This window comes from Colias croceus, chromosome 6 (genome assembly GCF_905220415.1).
Source record: "Colias croceus chromosome 6, ilColCroc2.1".
Lineage (NCBI taxonomy): Eukaryota > Metazoa > Arthropoda > Insecta > Lepidoptera > Pieridae > Colias > Colias croceus.
Window position 1 is genome coordinate 7,656,958 of NC_059542.1, and position 21,843 is coordinate 7,678,800.

The following is a 21,843-nucleotide window of genomic DNA, read 5'->3' on the forward strand; positions in this document are numbered from 1 at the left end:
TTTATCAAAACGTAGGTAAATATTAAATTTTAAAGAGTAATTTATGGCATTCGAAGGTGAAAGACGATACAAGGTTGAAATTCACGTCAAAAATGTATATGTATACATTTTGTTTATTCATGCTAAATAAACAGAATTCGGAAACAAGCAACACAAGGCGAATAAGTTTCTGGAAGTTTGATATTAGACCCAGTAAATAGAAATAAAATATTCAGTGCCACATGTACAAGTGAGTACGTAATTTGAGTGAAAGATAACAAACAGCAAGACCCATGTCAAATTCGAGGCAACATGTTGAACGTTACAAACGGCCAAAGTTGGTGAAGGGAGAGATGAAGTTTACAACGCTCCTCGGATAGATACAAGGACAGATACAGAGGCAGTGCGTAAGCGTCCAGGTGTGGAGTAGTATGGGACTAACTCTTCCTGGATGCGAGGGCCAGGAGGCGAGCACGCAGTGACATCAACTCACTGGTCAAGAGCTGATGGGTGTCGCCGTCGCCGGACGGCAGCGTGGGGTTGGTGTAGTCGCGCGACTTGTCGTTGTTGTACTTCACGTTCAGGCAAGTCATCTTCGAGTAGTCGATGCGCAGCGTGCAGCATCCGTTGTAGATGTTCTGACCGTCCAGGGCCTGTCAACAAAAATGCGAGTTCTTTATTTATAGTACTATGGAAATAATTATTCTTATCTCTCCCGAAAACACACATTTGCGTACAGTTAATTGTTGATTACGTTATTGAAATAGCTTTTTTGATGTAAGAGCAGGTAACTGAGCAGGTGGATCACCTAATGAAGTGACACCACCGCCCATGAGCACAGACAAAGTTACCTTTGAGAGGCTGTTACCGGCTGTCGAAGATGGACGTAGGCTCTCTTTTTAAATTTAATTGTAAACTACTGCTTTGAATTTTGAAATTTATTTAAATTTAATTGAATGATATAAAAAGTTCCATCTTTATAATATAAGAAAATGAAATGAAATAATTTGAAGATAAAACAGTAAAGGGTTAAAAAATCGATTACGGAGAAGAAAAAAATTACAACATGACCGTGTCAAATTCGTTACGTTCCTGCGCTGGCAATTTGTTTGTCCACGACGCCTGCGGGAAGCTGATAACGGCGCATCGCGATAGAAAAGGGAATTAATTAAAATGCAACAGCACTCAACCCATTCCTGCCAGCTTTATGCCCGACGTCCATGAAACGCGCGTACTATACATTACATTTTTCATCGAAAGAACAACAACGGCATATATTAAATTCGTGAAGGCTTTACTTTATCGAGTTCCACAGAATGGTAAAGTTTTAAAATCTGTATTGAATCTCATGAATCCTTTGGCTGGCTTACTTATTTAATTCAAACGGTTCAATAATTGTGCCCGGGGCATTTCTTGTAAGGCGTTTCATTAGAAGACCGCCAACCTCCCGTTGCCTGCGGCGTCCACTCTGCGACGTATTAATAATGCAACCAATTAACGTTACTTTTTCCTTTGGAATATTATAGTAAAAGTGAAATGATATAATACAATAATAATATTTATGAAATGAAAAGTAAGACGATATTTCTTTGGTCTTTAGGCGCTCTTTTCAAAAGAATATTTTAAGAGGATTTTCTGGGTATTTTTCATGAGAAGTAAAATATTATTTTCGTAGATTTTATACACAGAAAGTATAGTAGTAAAGAGAATCAACTTATGAATATCTCCTAACAATCTAATAAAAATTTTAGAAACGCAATGAATAAGTGAGAGTCAATGTCGAAAAGCTGGATATTGGCTGTAGATTTAATAAATTTCTGCTCTATATGCAAATGCGGACCCCCTGATGTGTAGACGTGAATAGATTGGTTCGCTTATAGCTCAACTTATATGGAAATGTGAAAAGCACATAAGAAAGCGAAGGAGGTCGCTTTGATACGTAACTGTTTTTGTAGACATCACACATTTTGATTGCGGTGAGGGAGTGCTTGTTTAGGCATTATTGGAAAGTAATTAACCTAGAATATAGCTCGTACGTTAAAACAAAGTGCGGTTATTACCGTTCTATAAAGATAGGAGAGCACTACGGTTGTTTCAGTGTACTCAAACCTAATGTTATACATTTTATTTTTGTTCTTGATTATCTCTAGAAAATAAATGGTTCAGTTCGAGATGAGAAAAGTCACTTACTTTTGATGTTAAAATTTTTTATTCCTAATTTTATAATTCATACAAAACTGACGTGTGTTTCTAAAACCACATGAGAGATCCAATCAAAGCGCGACAGATCATAGGAGCATCTAACAAGTGTCTTCCGTATCTCTTAATCACGCCTCCGGTAATTGTTTTATCTTTAGCTCGTTAGAACTCGTTTAAGCAAAGCCTTCTTAGAGAAGGATTAAGTGCGGTCCGCCTCAATCCACCCCTGTTGCTAATTTTGACGGTTTTTCCAGGGAGACCAGATAAAAGTTTTGTTGAGACCTTACGATTAGCGGTTTTAATATTTATAGACGCTGTGATTCAAGGATTTGCGACATCCTGTGGGGTGAATGTTAGCATTTTCATTCATTTATTTTTACGTGGGATTTAGTGAATTTAAAACTAAATTAATTTAATTAATGAGGTTAATGTAACAGTTTTTTAATAACATGTTCTTCAAACATACAAATCACATGAAATTTCTGTATGTAAAGATAGGAAGATAGCAAGTTAGCAAGAAAATAACGTCAATAATAAGCTATAGAAAATATTAATATCAAATGATCCGGAAAACCCATATTTCTATTGAACATAATATTTTCATTGTGATCAACAATATAAGCGAGTGCAAACAGAAATTCCTTCCATTGGTCGATGAGAGCACTTACGGGACTATTGAGTCTGAGCTCTGCACTGAAAATAAATACAATTAAAGGCTTTCAAATACAAACAAAACACGGACGACATTAGTAATTTATTTAATTGCTAGTCAACGCTTTTAAAGGTTTTCCATTGTGCTTTATGAGCGTAGATATATAGAAGTGATTGATTAATTAAATGTCTGAAAATATACGCATTCAGTAGGACTATAAATCAGCAATTGTTTGCTTTATTTCATAATTAAGTTCTCAAAACCTCAATTAAGAAAGCCTCTCGTTTTCAACCACCTGAATAACATTATTATAGTAGTGGGAACATAGTGAATCAAAACGTGGGCATCCTCAATTAGGTTAGGTACACATCCGCGGACGCGTAGCCGAACAAACCGTTTTCGGTCCATTGGACAATGTAATTAATACTCGGGGTTGCCCTTAATTGTTGGCGACACAACCGACAATGTTCGACGTTGTTATCGTTCAAATAACACGCCTTCTTCCTATCACTTAGCACTGCGGTGATTAATCTACAGACGAAATGCGTATAGTGACATCGTGAATAATGAAGACTTCGACTTTTGACAGTGAGCGTAAATTGGTATTGTGTATGAACAATAATATTGTTCACAACATAATAGCATTGTTTATCGCACGCACGCCGCTGTAACAAGCCGTACACGTAAACTGTTCCACATTCATATTTAATTATCTACATTCGTTGTGAGCGCACACGGAACTGCAATGTTTATGAATTCCCATTTTGATTTTGATATTGAAGTTTTAATAATTGAACGGAACAACCTCAATGTAGCTGCAAACAATACTTAAACAATGTTTGACACGTAACGAGGTGGTGCAGAGTTCGGGCTTTGTTGATAGTCTGCGCTCTGCACTGACCTAAGCAGGGTTGGGCGATAGCACGTGAAATTTTAATCGGAGCTTGAACCCTGTTTACATTACAACTTGCTCTTGTATCTGCTGTTTTACTTTCTAACAACATACGTTGATATCAATATAAAGTTTTTGTAAATATAAAAAATGATGTCATATTTAAAATGAAATACTAAGTCTTAGAATATGAAAGTGGATTAAATAATGACAGAGCGCAACATTTCTACAATCTGATTTTAACCTTGATTGAGCATTAAATGTTTCTTGGAGCATAAATCGTTAAGCTTTGTGTAAATACTACAACTAATAAGGATTCCTCGTGCATCTCTAAACAACTAATCGTCTAAAATAGAAATAAAAAAGATTGCTAACAAAGTTACTATTGCATAGACGTAAAGCAATTTATGTTAATGAAATACACTTAAACAAATGGCAGTGGCTCCATTTTGGAAATGCAAATAGCAATTTATGGATGTCCGTGGTCGTTGGGGACTAAAAAAATGTATTTAATAATTTAAAAGCTTATATTTTTAGCCAACAGTGTTAAAGGGAAATTCATAAACACAATGTTATAATCTGTACAGCGTTTTTGGCTTAAGATATATTAAACGAAAACATCAATTAAAATTTTCATTTTTATATTTTCACCGCAATATCTAGGATAAACAACGGGGTTATAATATTTTCGACACATACATCGTTTGAATACTTCTCGTGTTGACAGCGAGGCCAGAGTAGACGCGGGTCGCGGTGCAAAGTGCAATTTTAAAATGTAAACAAAAGCGCACCTTGAGTCCATAAAAGCTGCCTCGGATTTCGCTTTATGGAACATAAAATAAACTCGAGGTTATATCATATTTAATTTACGCTGTATTCGTTAATGAAAAATATGCAAAGTGCTAGTTCACATTTCTAATCGTGTCATTAATTATAGTAGGAAGTCATCAAGGTATATGAAGATATTTTTATCATACAAATTGAAGACAGACAAATTGATAGTACTAAGATTTGTATAGAACTGAGAAGGAAATTAATAATCTCGTTCTCGTATTCAGATTATAACACTTGATATGCGGTACGGTATATTATAAACTATACCCCACATTGAGTGATCGCCACTGGGCAGTCTCAGCCCGTAGCTATTCCTGTGCATCACATTGTTATCAATCATTGCTTATTGATGGAGTAGCATGGCTTTGATTACGGCACCGAGCTCCGAGACCATTCAGTAATGACAGCACATTCATGCCGTATATTATAATCTTCTCTATTGATTTAAAATATTTCCGCATTTAAGCATCAATTTGTATGGACCCAGATGAATTTACTGTGATCGAAAATAAATAAGTATTCAAATTGAAAATTAAATAGTGAACGGTGCAAATTACGAGTTAATTAAGTCTTGACTAGTTTGCATTGTTTTAGGGACAAGTTGAAACTTTTAAATTTGTATCGTCTTCGTAAATGGTTCGGTTTGTCTTGTGTCGCTTACTTTCTCACAGTAATAGCCGCGTCGAAATCAGCCGGCTAGGGTTTTTGTTATAATGTTTTTACTTTTCACGCAAGTCTCGTAACTTTAAGTGAATAAGTAAAGGTAACGTGTTTTATAGGTGCCTTTGGTAAACAGGATTTCGAGTTGAAATAGGTATATTTACGAGCGGGGCAATGTTTACGCGGAGCCCGGTACTACATGTAGGTACACGAATTGAGCACATTAAGAGCTTACATTTCGTGTCTGCACGCCTAAGCCGCCCTCTGAAAAGATTTGATGGCGAGGTTAGAGATTTATGTCAAGGATCATAGAGTCGGGGATCGGGGGATTTCAGCGCTCAACATCCGACTCTGCCCTTTGTGGTTGGAGCACTATCCGGCTTCACTTCACTTTGTACCTCTTATTTCTGTTGCCACTTACCTTGCGGGACGTTTCAATTTCATTTTTAGAAAAATCTGCTGCGGTTCCATTTATGATTCGTATGTGAAACGAAAACCTTATCGCAATACATCCGAAGAATATTTCCTGCCACATAAGTACTGTACAAAACTTAAGAGCCCTCGCATTGTTCTTAGCGTAGTGCTTTGCGACTCACATCGTTGTACAAAAGAGCAAACCCTGTGTAAACAGTGCTTTAACATGGACAAGTGCCTAGATAGATAAATGGGCGATGGACAATTTTGATCATATTTTTCCGAGACTTAATATTGTTGTAAATTAACGATTCTATTACCTAATATTTGAAAACTTTTTTCGATTGTAAAGTCTCAAGAACTTTCACGATCTCAAGGAACATGCGTTTAACGTTTAGGTCCTAAAAGGAAACAGTAATTAAATAAGCTCCGTACACTGCACAACGTTGGAGGTACAACAAATTAGTAAGTGCAATAATGTCAAAGTTTGAGATTTAGAGGTAAAGAATGTAATAAAATAACTGTGTACCGACATTGCACGCTCGTTAGCCGAGTTGAGCGAGCGATGTTACGACGTCGGATCCGTTAACGAGTGCCAGACTTATTACCGCGGCAACCCCTCTAATACGACTGCTAATACCTTTATATTACAAACCACACTGTCAATGGATATTACTAGACGCTTCCCGCTGAATTTATGTTTCAGCAAGTAAATAATATTGCTGATATAGGGTATTTGCGAATCTGGCACGAGGGGTGTCGGTGGAAAGGATTGTTGTCTGAAATTTGTTACGCAACTGCCTGACGTTTTATAAAGTAAACAGCCTGAATATGTTGTTACTTGATTTATTACTTGATGATATAATCATGATGATTTAGTCAGATGTATAATAATATGTAACGAAACGGAACAGAACAGAATTTTCATTCGGTCTATTTTCATAGCTCCTGATCTGGTATGCTACAAAAGCAGCTTCCGGAGTTCAATTCCCAGTAGATTCCTAAGCCTTATTCTGATAGAGGGGAGGTATAAAAGATCACCAATTTGTTCGTGATACATAATGAATTCTTATGTTTACGCTAGAATTGTACTATTGCAGAATAAATTTGGACTTTGATAAACTAAGGATGTGTTTTAATTTAGCAATACATACATATTTGAATCACTATGAAATGTCTCTCTAATACATTCATATAATACTTAAAATACAAATGTTAGCTTTTTGTGTTTTTAGTTTTAGAACTATTTGACATTATAGAATTAATATTTTACAATTTTTAGAATGTATCCAGTCTTTTGAAATAGGCCGTATATTTTAGTTACAAAGCAGAACTTCAATCGTATCAGCAGGACTTAGCGTTTCTAAGTTTTCGCCATTCCACTCCGCGAGTGATATCTCAATTTTGCGAAAGGTTTCCCCGCTTCACGAGCTTTAATTTGTCGGCCAACTACTCTACTTACTAAAATGAGATAACTAAATTATTGTTTATTTATTTATTCGGACAATATAGAGAAACAAAAATGTGTAATATAATTCGTCAGATATTAAATAACATATTACATGTCCCAAAAGGACTTTGGATAGGGTAAACATCTAAGTCATATAATTAATTTTCTTGTATGAAATGTTATTTTTAGAAACGTTTCTACTATCGTAACGCTCAGTTTGCATTAAAACACGTACGAGTTTTTGTATGATTCGATTAATATAAAGTTTAATAAATACAGAAAGCTCAACCGGGTAGAATAAACAAATAGGGGTGAATTACATATTGACCGTAGAAAAAACAACTCGCCACTCACAGCTATCGCGTTCAGAAAAGGCTCGATAATTATTATACTCGTTAAGCGAGTTTGCGGAAGCCGCAAAACGAAATTTAATTTGCCCTGAACGCTGCATCAGAAATAAAGTTAAAACAGTCGCTGCAGTAGGCGGCGGTACGAGCAACTTCTAACGCAAATGAATAGCGAATGGGAAAAGTTTGGTCGAGAAAAATGATGTCCCATTCGGCGGCGACCGTGCGGACTATTGTGAGTCGGCGCTCGCCGGCCTTGCGAGCTGCTGTCGGCTACATTGTTCACATTCGTATAAGCGAACCTATTTTGTACACTATTTATTTTATATAACAACGCGATATTTTATACGATGATTTGTATTGCAATTCCAAGACTCGAAAAAGTTTCCTATTAAACATAAGCTGAACTTCAAGGATAAAAATATATGTAACATTATTTACTCTCTTCAAGATTGCAAACTGTAAGAAAATAATAACGTTTACAAGGAAAACTTGGAACAAATGGATGACAATAGCTACAATAGCTGTGTGTTGGATAGTCTTTCGTTGAAGTCGAAGCGCAGTTAAGGCTAAGTCACTTCATTTCCAGATAGTTCGAAAGCGAGTCATTAAGTTGAATGAAACGTGAGGCAATAGGAACTTTGTTTTATAGCTTTACTTTTCAAACAGTTAATAAAAACAGAGAAGTTAACAGCACTCACCGTTTTCGCCATTTGAGCTGATCCAGTGTCTGGATACTGGATTAAAGCTTGAAATGAGTCTGCAAATAAAAAATGGCACATTATTTAATATTACACATATTTTAAAATGAATCTTACATACCTATCTATTTTAAGTTTCTAGAACACGTACTAATGCCTACTGACAAAATATATAATGTTTTGGGAAATACTGACAAAGTTAAAGAAATCTTATTTCTACATACTATTATAATCTTAATTCTTATTTAAAAATATTAATTATATCTAATAAAACAGGCTTAACAATATCGCAAATTCAAAGCATTTGTTTCACAGAACTTACGTATTTATTAACAGATCAACGCTTGATTCAGGAAGAAATGGGAAGTGACCCTCAAGGGAGAACCTAACCTCTACATAGCATTCATTGTTTATTCAAAGCTACTTAGCCATTTACAGCGTTAGATTACTTTCAAAATCTTGTGTCCTCTAAAGATAACAAGGTTAGTGATACTTTAGAAGAGCTAAATACTTTGAAGTGAGTCGAGAATGTCAACATTCAGAGCACTCAAATGTTACACGTCAAGAGGAATTTTCGACAACTAATCTAGCGTATATCAAAGGTAAAATTGACGCCCAATGTGACGCGATATGATCCAAGTTTTCGAGAGTTTGTCGAAAGCCGTCTCAGGTGCACCGCATCTATTTTATTATGTCTAACTCTCGAGAAAATACGCGAGCAAACAAGTTTCATGCAATTTCACCTTCATCGCAAGTTTGAGTAAACGTCTATAGTTATATTTACAGACTCGACTGTATGTTGGCTAAGCTTTGCATCATTTCAAATGTTTTATGTGAAAATACTTTAGTTATATTGCATGAGCAGTGATACCGGCAAGTTTATAAGAGTTTATTGCCGTATGAGAACATTAAGAGGAAGGAGGATACGGTGTAGGTACATTTATCGTAGCGGATACTCGTGTATCTCCTAATTTAAGACAGAAAGCTTGGCTATCATTGCGTTTAGTGAGGCGAGTTAATAAATACGAAATACGGCTTACGAAATTCGTCTTACACTTTTTAGTTAAAAAAGTTATAAAATTTTATTAATGTTTACAATTTGAGTTGATAAAATTAATTGAATAATAAATATTATACATACTTATACCAATTTATGAATTTTAAAAAGATTTTAAAGGGCTATATCCACTGCGGAAATTAAACAATTTATACATTCAAAGATAATCCGTTAAAACCTTTACCCTGTTCTACATTATAAAAACGGAATACCTACATGAAAATACGGACTATAATTCGGAGATTATTTAAAGTTTAATAATACTTACTGTTTACAAAAGAAAAATTAGCTCACGGCATCGATTTAAAAAACACACTTACTAGAAAGTGACAGGTTAAAATTGTTACCTATTATAAAAGGCTATAAAATATGGAAACGTTCGAGTGCGAACGGTGGCGTAAATGAAAAGTAACAGGGAGTCTTCTCATACATAGTTAAACGGTCTTTAAAGCTCATATTTCCTTTAGGCTTGCCATTAGAAACATTAAAATGGAACCCATAAAAGGCTTGCTGCAAATTGGGAGTTTTCATGTAATTAACTTTTGAAAGAGGAAAAAGAACTGACTTTCTCTTAATAATAGAAATGCGAATTAAAAATGAAGGGAATGCCTGAGGCCCGCCACAATTGTATAACAAAATTAATTCATTTTGCATAAATAAATGAGACATAGCCCTTAGGACTGCTTTGTTTACAAATTTTTGAGACCAAAAATTCAGATTTTTTAAACATAATTAAATTGTTATCTTTAAAACTATATATAAAATAACTAATTTTGGTCTTCCCTTCGATTTAGAGCTACTAGATAGTTCTGTGCATGCCGTATTACAAATAAGTTCGAAATAATAATTTGTTATAAACATTTCAAAAAGACCATTTCACAAATAAACCCTTTATTGTAATTTTGTTCTTATCTTTTATAACATTTCCTCGGCAATTTCAGGTAATTCTAAACTGAAAATGAAAGGATACCAATCAATCCTTACAAGGTCTTTCGCTACGCTTCATTAAAAATTCAACCGGATCGCGCAATTACTTTATGGAATATTTAAAGCTGCGTATATACAAGATTATTTGGGGAGTTGTGGTTGTATATTAAAATTCCCTAATCCGCCTTTCGTTAGAAAGTAAAAAGGTTGCGTTCGACGCTTCCGCTATGTAAATTTAAGCGAGATGTTCCCGGCTCGCGGCTCCCGGCTCTCGGCTAGCCGATTACACCATAATATGATATCTTAAATCTCGTAGCAGTGCTCCTGTAGCGGTGTTCTGTCAAACTTGAATGCGTCCGCAATTTGCGCGCTCTTTCATTTCGACGTGCTGTAAGACTTTAGACGTGCCGCGATGAAAAGACTTAAATTATATTTCTAAATTCAGGAGTTGAAAGTATGAAATGATCGCCGTAAAGTGCAGCCGCTTTGTGTCGTGTAATTGTATTTAATGATTATTTAAGTGGACTAACGCAAACGTGAAGCGAATAGTGAGTAATAAATTAATAACACGAGAAAAGAAGTCAAATAACATTAGTTGCAGATCCGAAAGCTTAATTACGAGAATCGTACGGACATAGACACGACATCTACCACAAACAAGGGACGAATAATAATTGTAGCGGTCTGCTACACCTTAATAAAGCCAATCGGGTGAGCGGGCCGCGGCAGGGGGTGGGATTACAGCCACACGCTCTCATTGAGATTTGTTCCGGGATTAGGATTGTGTATGATAGCAGCCACGTAACTGAGACAATAATATGGAAACTGCTTGCGGAATATGAAAATGTTATTGCCAATCTATCTTTATTAAACTTTTTTTTAAAAGATTGCGATTTAAGGATCAGGAAAGGATTTAGAATCATGGAAATTGACTAAGGACAACTTTAAATTGCTGGAAAGCTTTATATTTTCAATTAACCATTAACATTAACTAGGTACTATGTACAGGAAATAGACTTTTATAGCGTAGGTAATGCACTCAAAGTAAAACAATTTTTACCCCGACCTACACTAACAAGGCGTTGATAAAACTAATTGTTTTCGTAGACATTTCTTTTCTTTTGATATACCTAATTTTCAAATTAACTGTAAATAAATCAAAAATTAACAATCGTTTTGTTGTTTTCGGTTGCAAAAGATTAAAAATAATTTAATTTAAATCCTTCCATCGCAAGTTACTAACACAATCATTAAACATTCATCTCCAAGCAGAGATTTTGGAGCCTGACGCCTTTATTAATTGTAATATGATAAAAACTTGTAGAATATTCATTAGATAAACTCGCTAAACTTAGGGAAATAACGAGGCGAAACATCATGAATCCAAATTCGGTAACAACTTCTAAGTGCTTTGAGTTATAAAGTATTTTCGGTCGCGCGGTTAGACAAAATAGATTGAAAACATTGAACCTTTCAATCTGGTTAACGTGTGTACTGGAATTATTTAGTGTTCTTTTACTTTTAAAATGTTTTATTAAGGCAATTCGTTTTATTAAAAATATCACGTATGCACTATGCAGCCTATAATAGAGGTACCCACAAATGTAGCTGTAGACGGATAGACCAAGTTTTGCAGGAGTAAAGTTTACTATGAGGTGCACAATTAAATTGTAACAACGTTATAAATCGTAAATAACTAAAATTTGTAATTACAAATAGAGGCACGTTATTTTTAAATTAAATTAAATTTTACGTTTAGCATAATGTGCGGTTAATTTCTGTCATCTAAATTCAAGATTAAAGTCTGAAGAGCGCAAACAAACGATATCGTGTAGAAACACAATTCGAAATGGAATTCATCTTCAGAATAAATGTTGTCCCGCTGCAGACAAAAGCTTTTACAATTGGACAATGACGAATGCGGTAAAAAAGCAAACAGCCGTTTCGGAAGCTGAGCAAGGGTCGACGGCGACGCTCGGAAATTGGAAACGCTGCATTAGCGGAGGTGCCGTCTCGATACCGACGAGTTATGAGCACTTAGGAACGCGCCTCGAACACACCCTATCGATTCACATTAAATAATACCAAATTCCTAATGAACTTTATGTAGATGTCGCTCAGATAATACAACTTTGCATGTTTCGCGTTATCTTTCGCCGCGACGCGAGTTTGTTTACCGAACAAATTTATAGATACGTCACTTTTTCAAATTACTATCTACACTTTGTCTCCCATTTCATTCTTGTGTCGTATTTCGTTTTTAATTTGTCGCATTGCTTTTAGTTCAGAAACTGAAAATTAATCGGTTTAAAACGTAAATAGTAAAATGGTGCTTTAATACAGTAATAATTTATTTTATCGCTGAATGTAAATGAGTTATTGAATAAATAGTTAATAAAATACTAAGTTCACAAACTTCCAAGAAGATTAAAATGTGAAACTTCTATTCCAAGCCATCAAGAATATTACTAAAACATGTCTCAAACTTTCTTAGTAGATATTGATTTAGGTTTCTAAAGAATTCAAATGGAATATTAAATTGATTCTTATAATTATAATTAATTAGCAATATAAACTTGTAGAGAAGTGGTGTTTAAGTTTGAGTCAACATTTATAATATTATAGTTGAAACAATGTACATAATTAGTTGAAAATGAACATCGTACCCGTAGGTGGAGGGGTAGAGCTTATCAAATATGTACCTACAAACCTCCTGTGTAACGGTGGATTTATTTAGGATATGCATGAGGGTACAATTTAAATTTTAAACGGATTGCGCCCTTGGATTTTAGACCTGTCTAATGTTTAGTAAATCTATCACCACAATGTAATGGCTTAAATTTGCTATAAACATACAAAGTATATTGGAAAGCTTTTTATGCTTAACTTAATGCGCATTGTACATTTTAAGAATAAACAATTAAGATGTGTAAGAGCTTATTCTACCTGTGGCAAGAGCTGATAATTTGTAAAAATAAGTAATTAATTGCGTTTGTAATGCATAATGGAGTTCAGGATAATAATCATATTTTAAAAAGCCTCAATGTCTAAAATGAATAGATATGAAAATATGTTTAGCAAAGAATATCATATTCTTTGATACAATTGTAATTCAACAAAAGCAACCAATAATATTAATTTAAATGGTATACTTTATTACCTGGGATTATTAATTTTTCTATTCATAGAAAAGCAATATTATAATATGTACAATTGCACAGCATAGTCTCGGTTGTAGGTAATAGAATTAGCCTTTATAGCATGAAAACTTTGTAGATTACAAACTAAAGAGAATCCTATAGCTAGTGGCTTTTAAACCTTTGTAGTGTAGACTTAATAATAACTGCATTGTTATATTAGAACTAATTTTATACGAGCTTTGATTTGTGTAAGTAATCGTGCAGTAGTTGACAGTTTTCGTCATAATTACAAGGTCCAAATGTTTGCATACGCAGTCTAACCAACAAGTAATAAGCATTCTGTTAAATTGATATTACCCACTTTCAAAAATGCTACTTATAATATAATATTATATTATAGCCTACATAGTATAATCACTATAATATAAATAAACCAAAATAGAAATTAAGATATTTCAAAATATGTTTCAATAAACCTTCCAGAAAATCCATCTTCTTCGAATATAATTATTATATAAAATACTCACTATTTTTGGTGAATGTGACAATCTTGAGCACTTTCCCGTATCGCTGGAAGATCGAGTACAGCACATCCAGCACAATTGGATACAGCATGTGTTCTATGATCACGCGTAATACTGTGTTTGGCCCGCCCTGTGAAATATTTACGTTTTAGCAAATTGTAAAGTGAAATAAAAGTTTTACATAACCGTAAAAATGTATAAGTATACGGTCTTTATTTAGTAAGTTTTAAACTTTTTGAAGTACCTTGTTTAAGAATATAGTACCTATGTTATAAGGTAGGTACTTTATATTGGTGCTTCTTGATGGCACTGCATTTTAAATAACAAAACGACAAAACTTCAATAATATGTATTAATTAGTAAGTGTAATGTTTCAAAGCTTTTAATGTATTTATACATGTCGTATACACTATACAACCATTAATTATTTATTAAATACTAAATTATTAATTAAGTAGGGAAATCACATGTTAATCATATTATGCATGTATACATTTTAAATGGAAACCCAGCTTTGCCAAAAGGTCAGTCGAAACTAGCTACAACTAAAGGGCATCACGTAAGATTAAGCACTTTGTGAGTATGATGAATTTAATATTAATATATTATTACGCAAAAGAAACAAAAAGATATTTTAACATTTTATTGATGATTGACATAGTCATTAGTAATAACTGTTGTTTAAATAGGTTAGGTACTTACCTATCTACTCGTATTTCAAATTAATATATTGAACTTATTTTTTCTCATTTTCCTTGACAACTAAAACCGCAAAATGATTATATAAAATAAAACCACAAAAATTATGAGGAATTATTAATTTTAATTTATCACGTATGCAAATTTGGCATAGGTAACATTTAACATTTAAATAAACGCACAACAAGACGCGGTTAATAAAGTTCTATGCCCTTCTATAAATGATATACTACTAAATAACTGTTTAAATGTATAGGTTTCGCAATTGAGAATCTGATTTATGAAACGAGCTTGTAATATTTAAGATGGTCGTCGTAATCAGCTTGGCTTTGGCGACGCTCTAAATAGATAATCCTACTTCGCCGTGTTTATGTCGCCCTCAGGTAACATTTGCTGGAGCGTACATAATATATGTCCTTATGAGTATTATAATGATTAACTCGAAACAATGCGGTCGAACGATATTCAATATAACTTTAAAATATAGGTATGTTATAGTGGATTACTGGAATAGATTAATTAAGGTAAGGTTAAGTTTGTTCGATTCCAATCCCATGTGTCTGCTCTAAAATGAGTTATGGCTTGAATTTAGAACCTTTCGTCAAAATTAAAATCGTGCAATGTAATCAGTATAATGTTTTCATAACTTAATAAATAAAATTGAATGCGTAAAATTGTTCATAATAAAATGTCATAGCAGCCTCGCGAAGCAATAGGGGCGCGAATAAACTCGGTATGTCTGCCTTACGACGATATTCTTAAAAATGCATAATTTCAAAACCCAAGTGGCTTCGTCAATCCAAAGATTATATAAATATTTTAAAAAGGTAATAAGCCTATAAATATCCAATTTACCTGTATCTCAGTGCCGCCATTAGCTGGAGCTAGCGCTGCGCCGGCGCCGGCCACGAGTGCAGCGCCTGCTGTGTTGGAAATAGCCTGCGCCGCTTGTAGTGCCGCTTGGGCTGATGCTGACTGTGGAAACAATTTATTTGTAACTGGTGATTTTTAAGTAAAATATTTCTAGTATCGAGAACAATCGTAGTGGAGAAGTAATGACAAACTTTGTTAAAGTGGGAAATATATTAGAGAAGTCGAAGTGGCATAGGTCAGCTACTTAGAACATACTAGGTAGATGCTAGAATAAAACGCTTCTTAATTTAAATTTCAATAGTTAAACTATTCTAATTGTATACGATATTTCAACCGCATATAAAACGAATACAAAAATATAAATCATTCTTATATTTCCTCACACAAAAAACTCAACACATCCCTAACAAAGAAATATTAATCGTAAACAAGCACTCCACAGTTGATAGGGCCAATATACAAGGCGCATTAGACGTAGACCGACATTAGAGACACGTAAGAAGTAAATATGCCCTCTAATCTGACGTAAGTCTTACAACAAAGGGACAAATACGAATGGGCTATCTCGCACACGCACCTTCGTCTGTACTGTACAGCACATAGATAACATTGACCGCATCTAACAAAGGTTGCCATAAACTTATTTTTGTATCGTCCACAACTCTGCGTTGGGATTAGCTTGAATCTAGTACTGCTGTGGGTGAAAAAGTTTTCGAGTGAAGTAATGAATAGGTATGTGTATTTTTTGTTGCTGTGTTTTCGATCACAGAATTAATAAATGCCAACCTAATAAAATTATATTACACATTATATTATAAAGAAAACTTTAAAATGATAGAATAATTAATGACAAAATAATAGGTAATTCATAAATTTGTATTATTCACATTATATATACGTTTACAGTGAACTAAAAAGAATACCTACATGAAACAACACAACATCTGACCGAAGCAAAGTTGGAAAGCAGCTAATAACTCGATTGATTATAAACGTGTTGAACACGGACAGAACTTTGTAGCTCGATAACAGTGTCAATCGACGTTTTAAAGTGTTAAAACGTAAACATGCCCAAAGCGAAAAATGTAAGCGGGTGGAACACACGACGCAACGTCACCAGGTGGGCACACTTTGATCCTATATTTTCACATGGCTTTGTGCTCGAGGACGGCTGACAAGCGCGCAGGCCAGACGAAAATAAGGCTTTAACCATGTCATAGTAAGCCTGCCGCCGACGGCAAAGGCTTCGATACAAATACGCATTGACTCGACCTCCCTTTTATCCCTTTAACTTTCGCGTTATATAATTTTTTCACGTTTATATTTTTTAATAAAAATAAAATACTATCGATAGTTGACGAACATTTTCAAATTCGAAAATACATCATACTATTAGTATTTTTAATTACACCGCAATCCTAAGCTAATTAATAAGATCCTTCTGCAGTAATATGATCTCACTGTTTCAAAAACTTAAGAAAACCGGTGTTAAGGAAATTTAAAAGGTGAATTTCTAAAGAAAATAAATAAGACTGTAGTGCTTTGTAAAATAAAAGAATCCTGCAATCGCTTTGAATGTTATAAAAAATGTCAGAAAGGTAGGAATAATTGAAAGTGCGATTTCTTTAATATTTTTCCGAATAGCGTCGCTCGTTGTAGGAGTGCCAAACTCGAGGTTATTTAAGAGAACTTATTCGCAGGACGCAATCTTTCAAGTCGGCCACTGGCAGACGGAGGCAACGTTTGCGACAAAATAACTCGCCTTTGGAGAGTTCTATTCAACGACCACAAAAACCTTTTTGCATCGCATGATTGATCAAAGTCTTCCATTAACTATACTAACTTGAAATGCATCAGTGTTTTTGAAATAGATGGGATTTGAAAATACGTTACATTTAGGATGGATTTTATCATCAATCATCATTTTGGAGACAAGAAAAGAACATGTTGAAAATGTACAGTCACAGGAAACTGTGGCAAAAGGAAGTCCTAGAGTGAATGATAAATCATTTTTACGTGAAGAATTTCGTGAATTGATTTATTGTTTGATTGAATAATCATGTAGTGATGTAATATTATTGTGAAAACTACACTAAAATGTTTAAATGGAAGATGTAAATACTACATCTTGAAAATTATGAGAAAATTGTTGAACGGGATCCATCTCAAGTGTCGGTTCTACTGAAGAAGGAAATGAAAGTGACAGAAGCCTGTCAATATATATTCTCACTTAAAGAAAAATATATATAATATTTAAATAAGTAGTGAAATGTTTATAACGGAATAAATAACTTTTTTATAGCATAACTTTTTATACTTGAGATATTAAACTAAACAGTTATGATTAAGCTGTAACAGGATACAATTTATCTCACTCGAAACTTCATTGTATCAGTAATTTGTTGAGGATTTAAATATGTACTTGTTTCTTATGCAGAAAGTTCATTAAATAAGTTACAAAGAAAATAGAAGATTTTTAGTTGAATAACATTCTAAATTAATTATTTACATTTACATTAACAACGTATGCTTCACTAATTCGTTCGTTTTAATAACACCAAATATATTAAGCTAAGCTTCTCAAATACGTTTACAGATTCGTGCAAATAGACAATGGAATCCTATTTGTATCCGTTTTGAGTTTAATCATCACATTAATTAGCAATTCTGTTTACTCCGACGCTTGTTTGTAATGCTGACAATTAGATCAAACATTATATTATTAGATGATAAACATTGTTTGTTGTTAGTTATCATTACTTTTGTCTCATCTTTGATGTCTTGAAGTTTACTTTAAAATTATGAAAAATGCTGGAGTAGAATCCGCTTACCCACGCTTACCTGTCTGTACCTACATACTCTAATGAAATAAAACGTTTATAAAAAGTTATCGTAAGCTCTATGAAAAATGTGTGTTGGCAAAGTTAAATACTACATATTTCATTTTATTAAAACGCATTAGAAAAAAGCAATATAAGAATAAATTCTTCTGAATGTATTGTTTATTGAAGTCTAAAAGCCGCTTATTGCTGTTCGCCTAATGTTTCTCTCGCATGAGCTTACGCTAATACTTTGAATGTGATGTATGTTACAATGTTATAAAGGAGTAAGTAAAAAGAAAATATTGATTTGTGTTTATTTGTTACATTGCGGTCGACGTTTATAATACGAAGAATAATATGAAAGTGTTCGTGGCGCGTATTTGTCTAAAATTTATAAGTTAAAGTTCTTATATTTTTTTTTTTAGTATAGTACCTATATAGGTATATAATATGTATACAGACACTAATGAAACGTTTCGTCTTTCTACTACAACGTGACAATGTGTCTACGAGTAGTTAACAATCCTTCTAAAACCACGCCTACAACATTGTTTACCGTGAAGCTTTTACACTTTACAGGTCTGTAAAATACAGAATATTTTGTTTCAAATTTATATCTATTGCATTTGAATTAGATTATCCGCAAGGTTTGCCAAAATCCGATATTATAAAGCATTAAATGATTACCGGGTTTGTTCGATAGGATTTACGGATAAACGAAACTAATTAAGCGTTTTAATTAATACAGCCATTGGGGCGCTGTGTTACGCGAATTATTGATTCCTTCTTGAGCCAAACCTTAGGGGAGATACGAAGATTCCTTCGCGTTATCATTATTATCTATTGAAAGTCGTTATTAGTTTCCTACTTTTATTATGGTGTCTATTAAACTTCATCCAATTATAACTTCGACGGTGTGGTACTAAAATAAAATAAATTACTCGTACGTTAACATCAAAAGACGGCATTATAGGGTTAAGTGTAATTTTTAGTGTTAGAGACGTTGAAAGGTGAAGTAAATTTTATATGACCTGTCTTGCCAGCCAGGTGCCGAAACGAAGAAAAATATACATTCAGTAGCTATAACTTAATCGATCCTTTATTAGTATTGGTACAATGGTTATAATTATTAAGTTTCAGAAAGAATAGCTGACACATTATGGACTAAATTATCTTACAATAAAAACACTTTCAATTGAAATGAATGAATAATGAATACGAAATATAATTTTCCGTTACATCAGAAGTCACATCTAGGCAGGTACAATCAAAAACAAATCTGCCAAAAATTTCGCTTCATTCCTTTAAAAAAATATGGCGTTGACAGTAAAATAAAACTACCGAATGCCGCCACAATGCATTCATTCGTCACTCAATCAAATCACTACGCCGTGCCCTGTACTGTGCCTGTACTCTGGCGGAATGCGGGTTTATTCAATGCTGTTATCTCAGCATCTATAACAAAGATTATTAACAGTTTGGCCGGCATTGTACGGGTTAATTTCTATTTATGCCTTCGTCGAATCAATTCCACATATTATGCTATAATCCTTCCGTAACGAACCTAATTGAAACATTGTGTGTTATTAGTGACCAAAAGTTACAATTTACATAGTTTGATTTCGCATTTGGTAATTTAATCAATACTTATGAATAGTGGAATATTGTTATAATGGCAATGATTGATGCAGATTTCAATTGTTCTTTGGCTTTTGGAAATATTGTTGAATTTCTGTGAAAGTCCGTTACATTATTTTTATTTACTGTGTTTTAATTTACTAGTCTAAGTAAAATGGGACAATTAATTAAAATAAGATGAGTATAACATGCTCTCTCCCATCTCATCATAATTAAAAATAAATAATTACCACACTTACAGCATTACTGTGAGTCTGATCAGTCTTGAGTTCCTTATGGTTAGAGAACTGTACGTAGACCGCGCGACCCCTCAGTTGAGCGACGCACCCGCCGAAATATGCCACCATTGCCACTGCTGATATCTCCTCTGCCATCTCCAGGAACGCCTAGGGAAAATTTAAATATAAGTTTGAATATTTATGTGTAGAATAATAAATAATAAAACATTAAGTATTACTTCTAAGACACGAAATTGATGTAAAAATAGACAATAAATAATATAAATAGATCTTATAAATATCCGTAGACCATAAGCGTATATTCCAACGACATTTTGTAGATTCATAGATACGAATTCCTTTAAGAAATAAACTCTGGAACATAATAACCCGTGTGCGGCAGATCGAATGATATAAATAACGATAAGTACAATACAATGCTCGAACATAAATTGAGTGGCTGGAGGTACTACGACAACTATCACCTAATCTAATCGAATATACCGGAGTCGGGAGTGTAATATATGGGGATGAAAGATGACGTGTCGAGAGGTCTCGCTCCGAGTTTGTCGTATTCGTATATTTTATTCGCACACGCTCGGTGCCATCTAATTCACTACGACGTATACCGAATGGCTTGTAGCATAAGAATGTGAATTTTGAATAAAAATTCGCATGCGGTAAACGCAACATCATATTAATTTTACGCGAAATGCATTTTATGCAGCGCGGCAATGGAATGAATCAGTTATTTCTGTAGGTCCTTTGACGCACAGGAATTACTGTTAGATTTCACCGGTATATTGCTTAACAATGTTGCGCTAACGTACCGTTAACGAGGTTTTGTATGTAGCACCGTAGGCTGCAATTAATCGGCTCTAGTTGGGTCGACCATACACAAACTCGGTAACCAAACAAGCAGACTGATCCGCCGCACGTGTACTGCGTGATTCTCTAAATGTGTTATGATTTTCCCGATTTCATAGAGAATTTACCGTCGCCCATTTACCGCCAGCGCGCCTCGAGACCGCAGGATACTGCTTTTGGCATTTGAACATAGCCGAACAAATACACCAGTAACAGACCGTGTAGTTAGCCACAAATTTAACAGAATTGTCTGTTATTCATTAAAAACTAATTGTCACGTGTCGTAAAGCGACCTTTCTCAAATAATATACTACCTACCCTCTATGATTAATTGTTGACCCTTAAAAATGAAGTTTATATTATATTCCTAATTAATTTTCATCTTTGTTCCACAACATCTCTCTCTGTAATTTATGAAATATACAAATATTTGAAAATAATATTGTGTGCCTAATTTTCATTTTAATAATACTCTCCAAATCAATATCATCCATTAATAATTATTACAAATAAAATGTTAAATTGTTTCCACTGGCCGAACAAAATGGAACCACCGAGAGCGCTCGCGTACAGTTCAAATATTTATTCCACTTTGTTAATTCGTATATAGTTCGAAGCTAAATGATAGCACACAAATTAATGAACACATAGTAGCCACGCGAGGCTTGATCGTAAAATGGTGTCAACGGCTCTTCGTTTTAATCACCGAGAGTGGAGGCGATTGTCCGCACTCACTCACATCAATGTTTGCCCACCTCTCGATGGATGGCTTTTTAACTCAACTCTCTGAGCTTCAGTTACTATTAACTACGATACTTTTCATCATCAATCAAAGTAAGTAGGAAGACTGACCGAAATTATTACTTTCGCGTGGTTAATTTACTTTTTTAGTTTACTAGTATTTGACATTAATACCATGACAATAGCAAAGTGAACGGAATGATTAACAA

The 21,843-nt window shown here is 34.1% G+C and overlaps 1 protein-coding gene across 3 annotated transcripts in view; it reads right to left on the minus strand.

The window, feature by feature from the left end:
* Positions 1-21,843, minus strand: part of LOC123692479 (polypyrimidine tract-binding protein 2) — a 142,589-nt gene that overhangs the window by 10,509 nt on the left and 110,237 nt on the right. For 2 of the 3 annotated variants that reach the window (XM_045637238.1, XM_045637237.1), the window contains 5 exons: positions 20,039-20,194; positions 15,331-15,450; positions 13,780-13,906; positions 8,129-8,187; positions 422-632 (listed from right to left, as the gene is read on the minus strand). In XM_045637238.1, coding sequence (XP_045493194.1) covers positions 422-632; positions 8,129-8,187; positions 13,780-13,906; positions 15,331-15,450; positions 20,039-20,194 — 673 coding nt within the window. The remainder of the gene's footprint in view (positions 1-421; positions 633-8,128; positions 8,188-13,779; positions 13,907-15,330; positions 15,451-20,038; positions 20,195-21,843) is intronic. The other variant, XM_045637239.1, reaches the window with a different exon arrangement.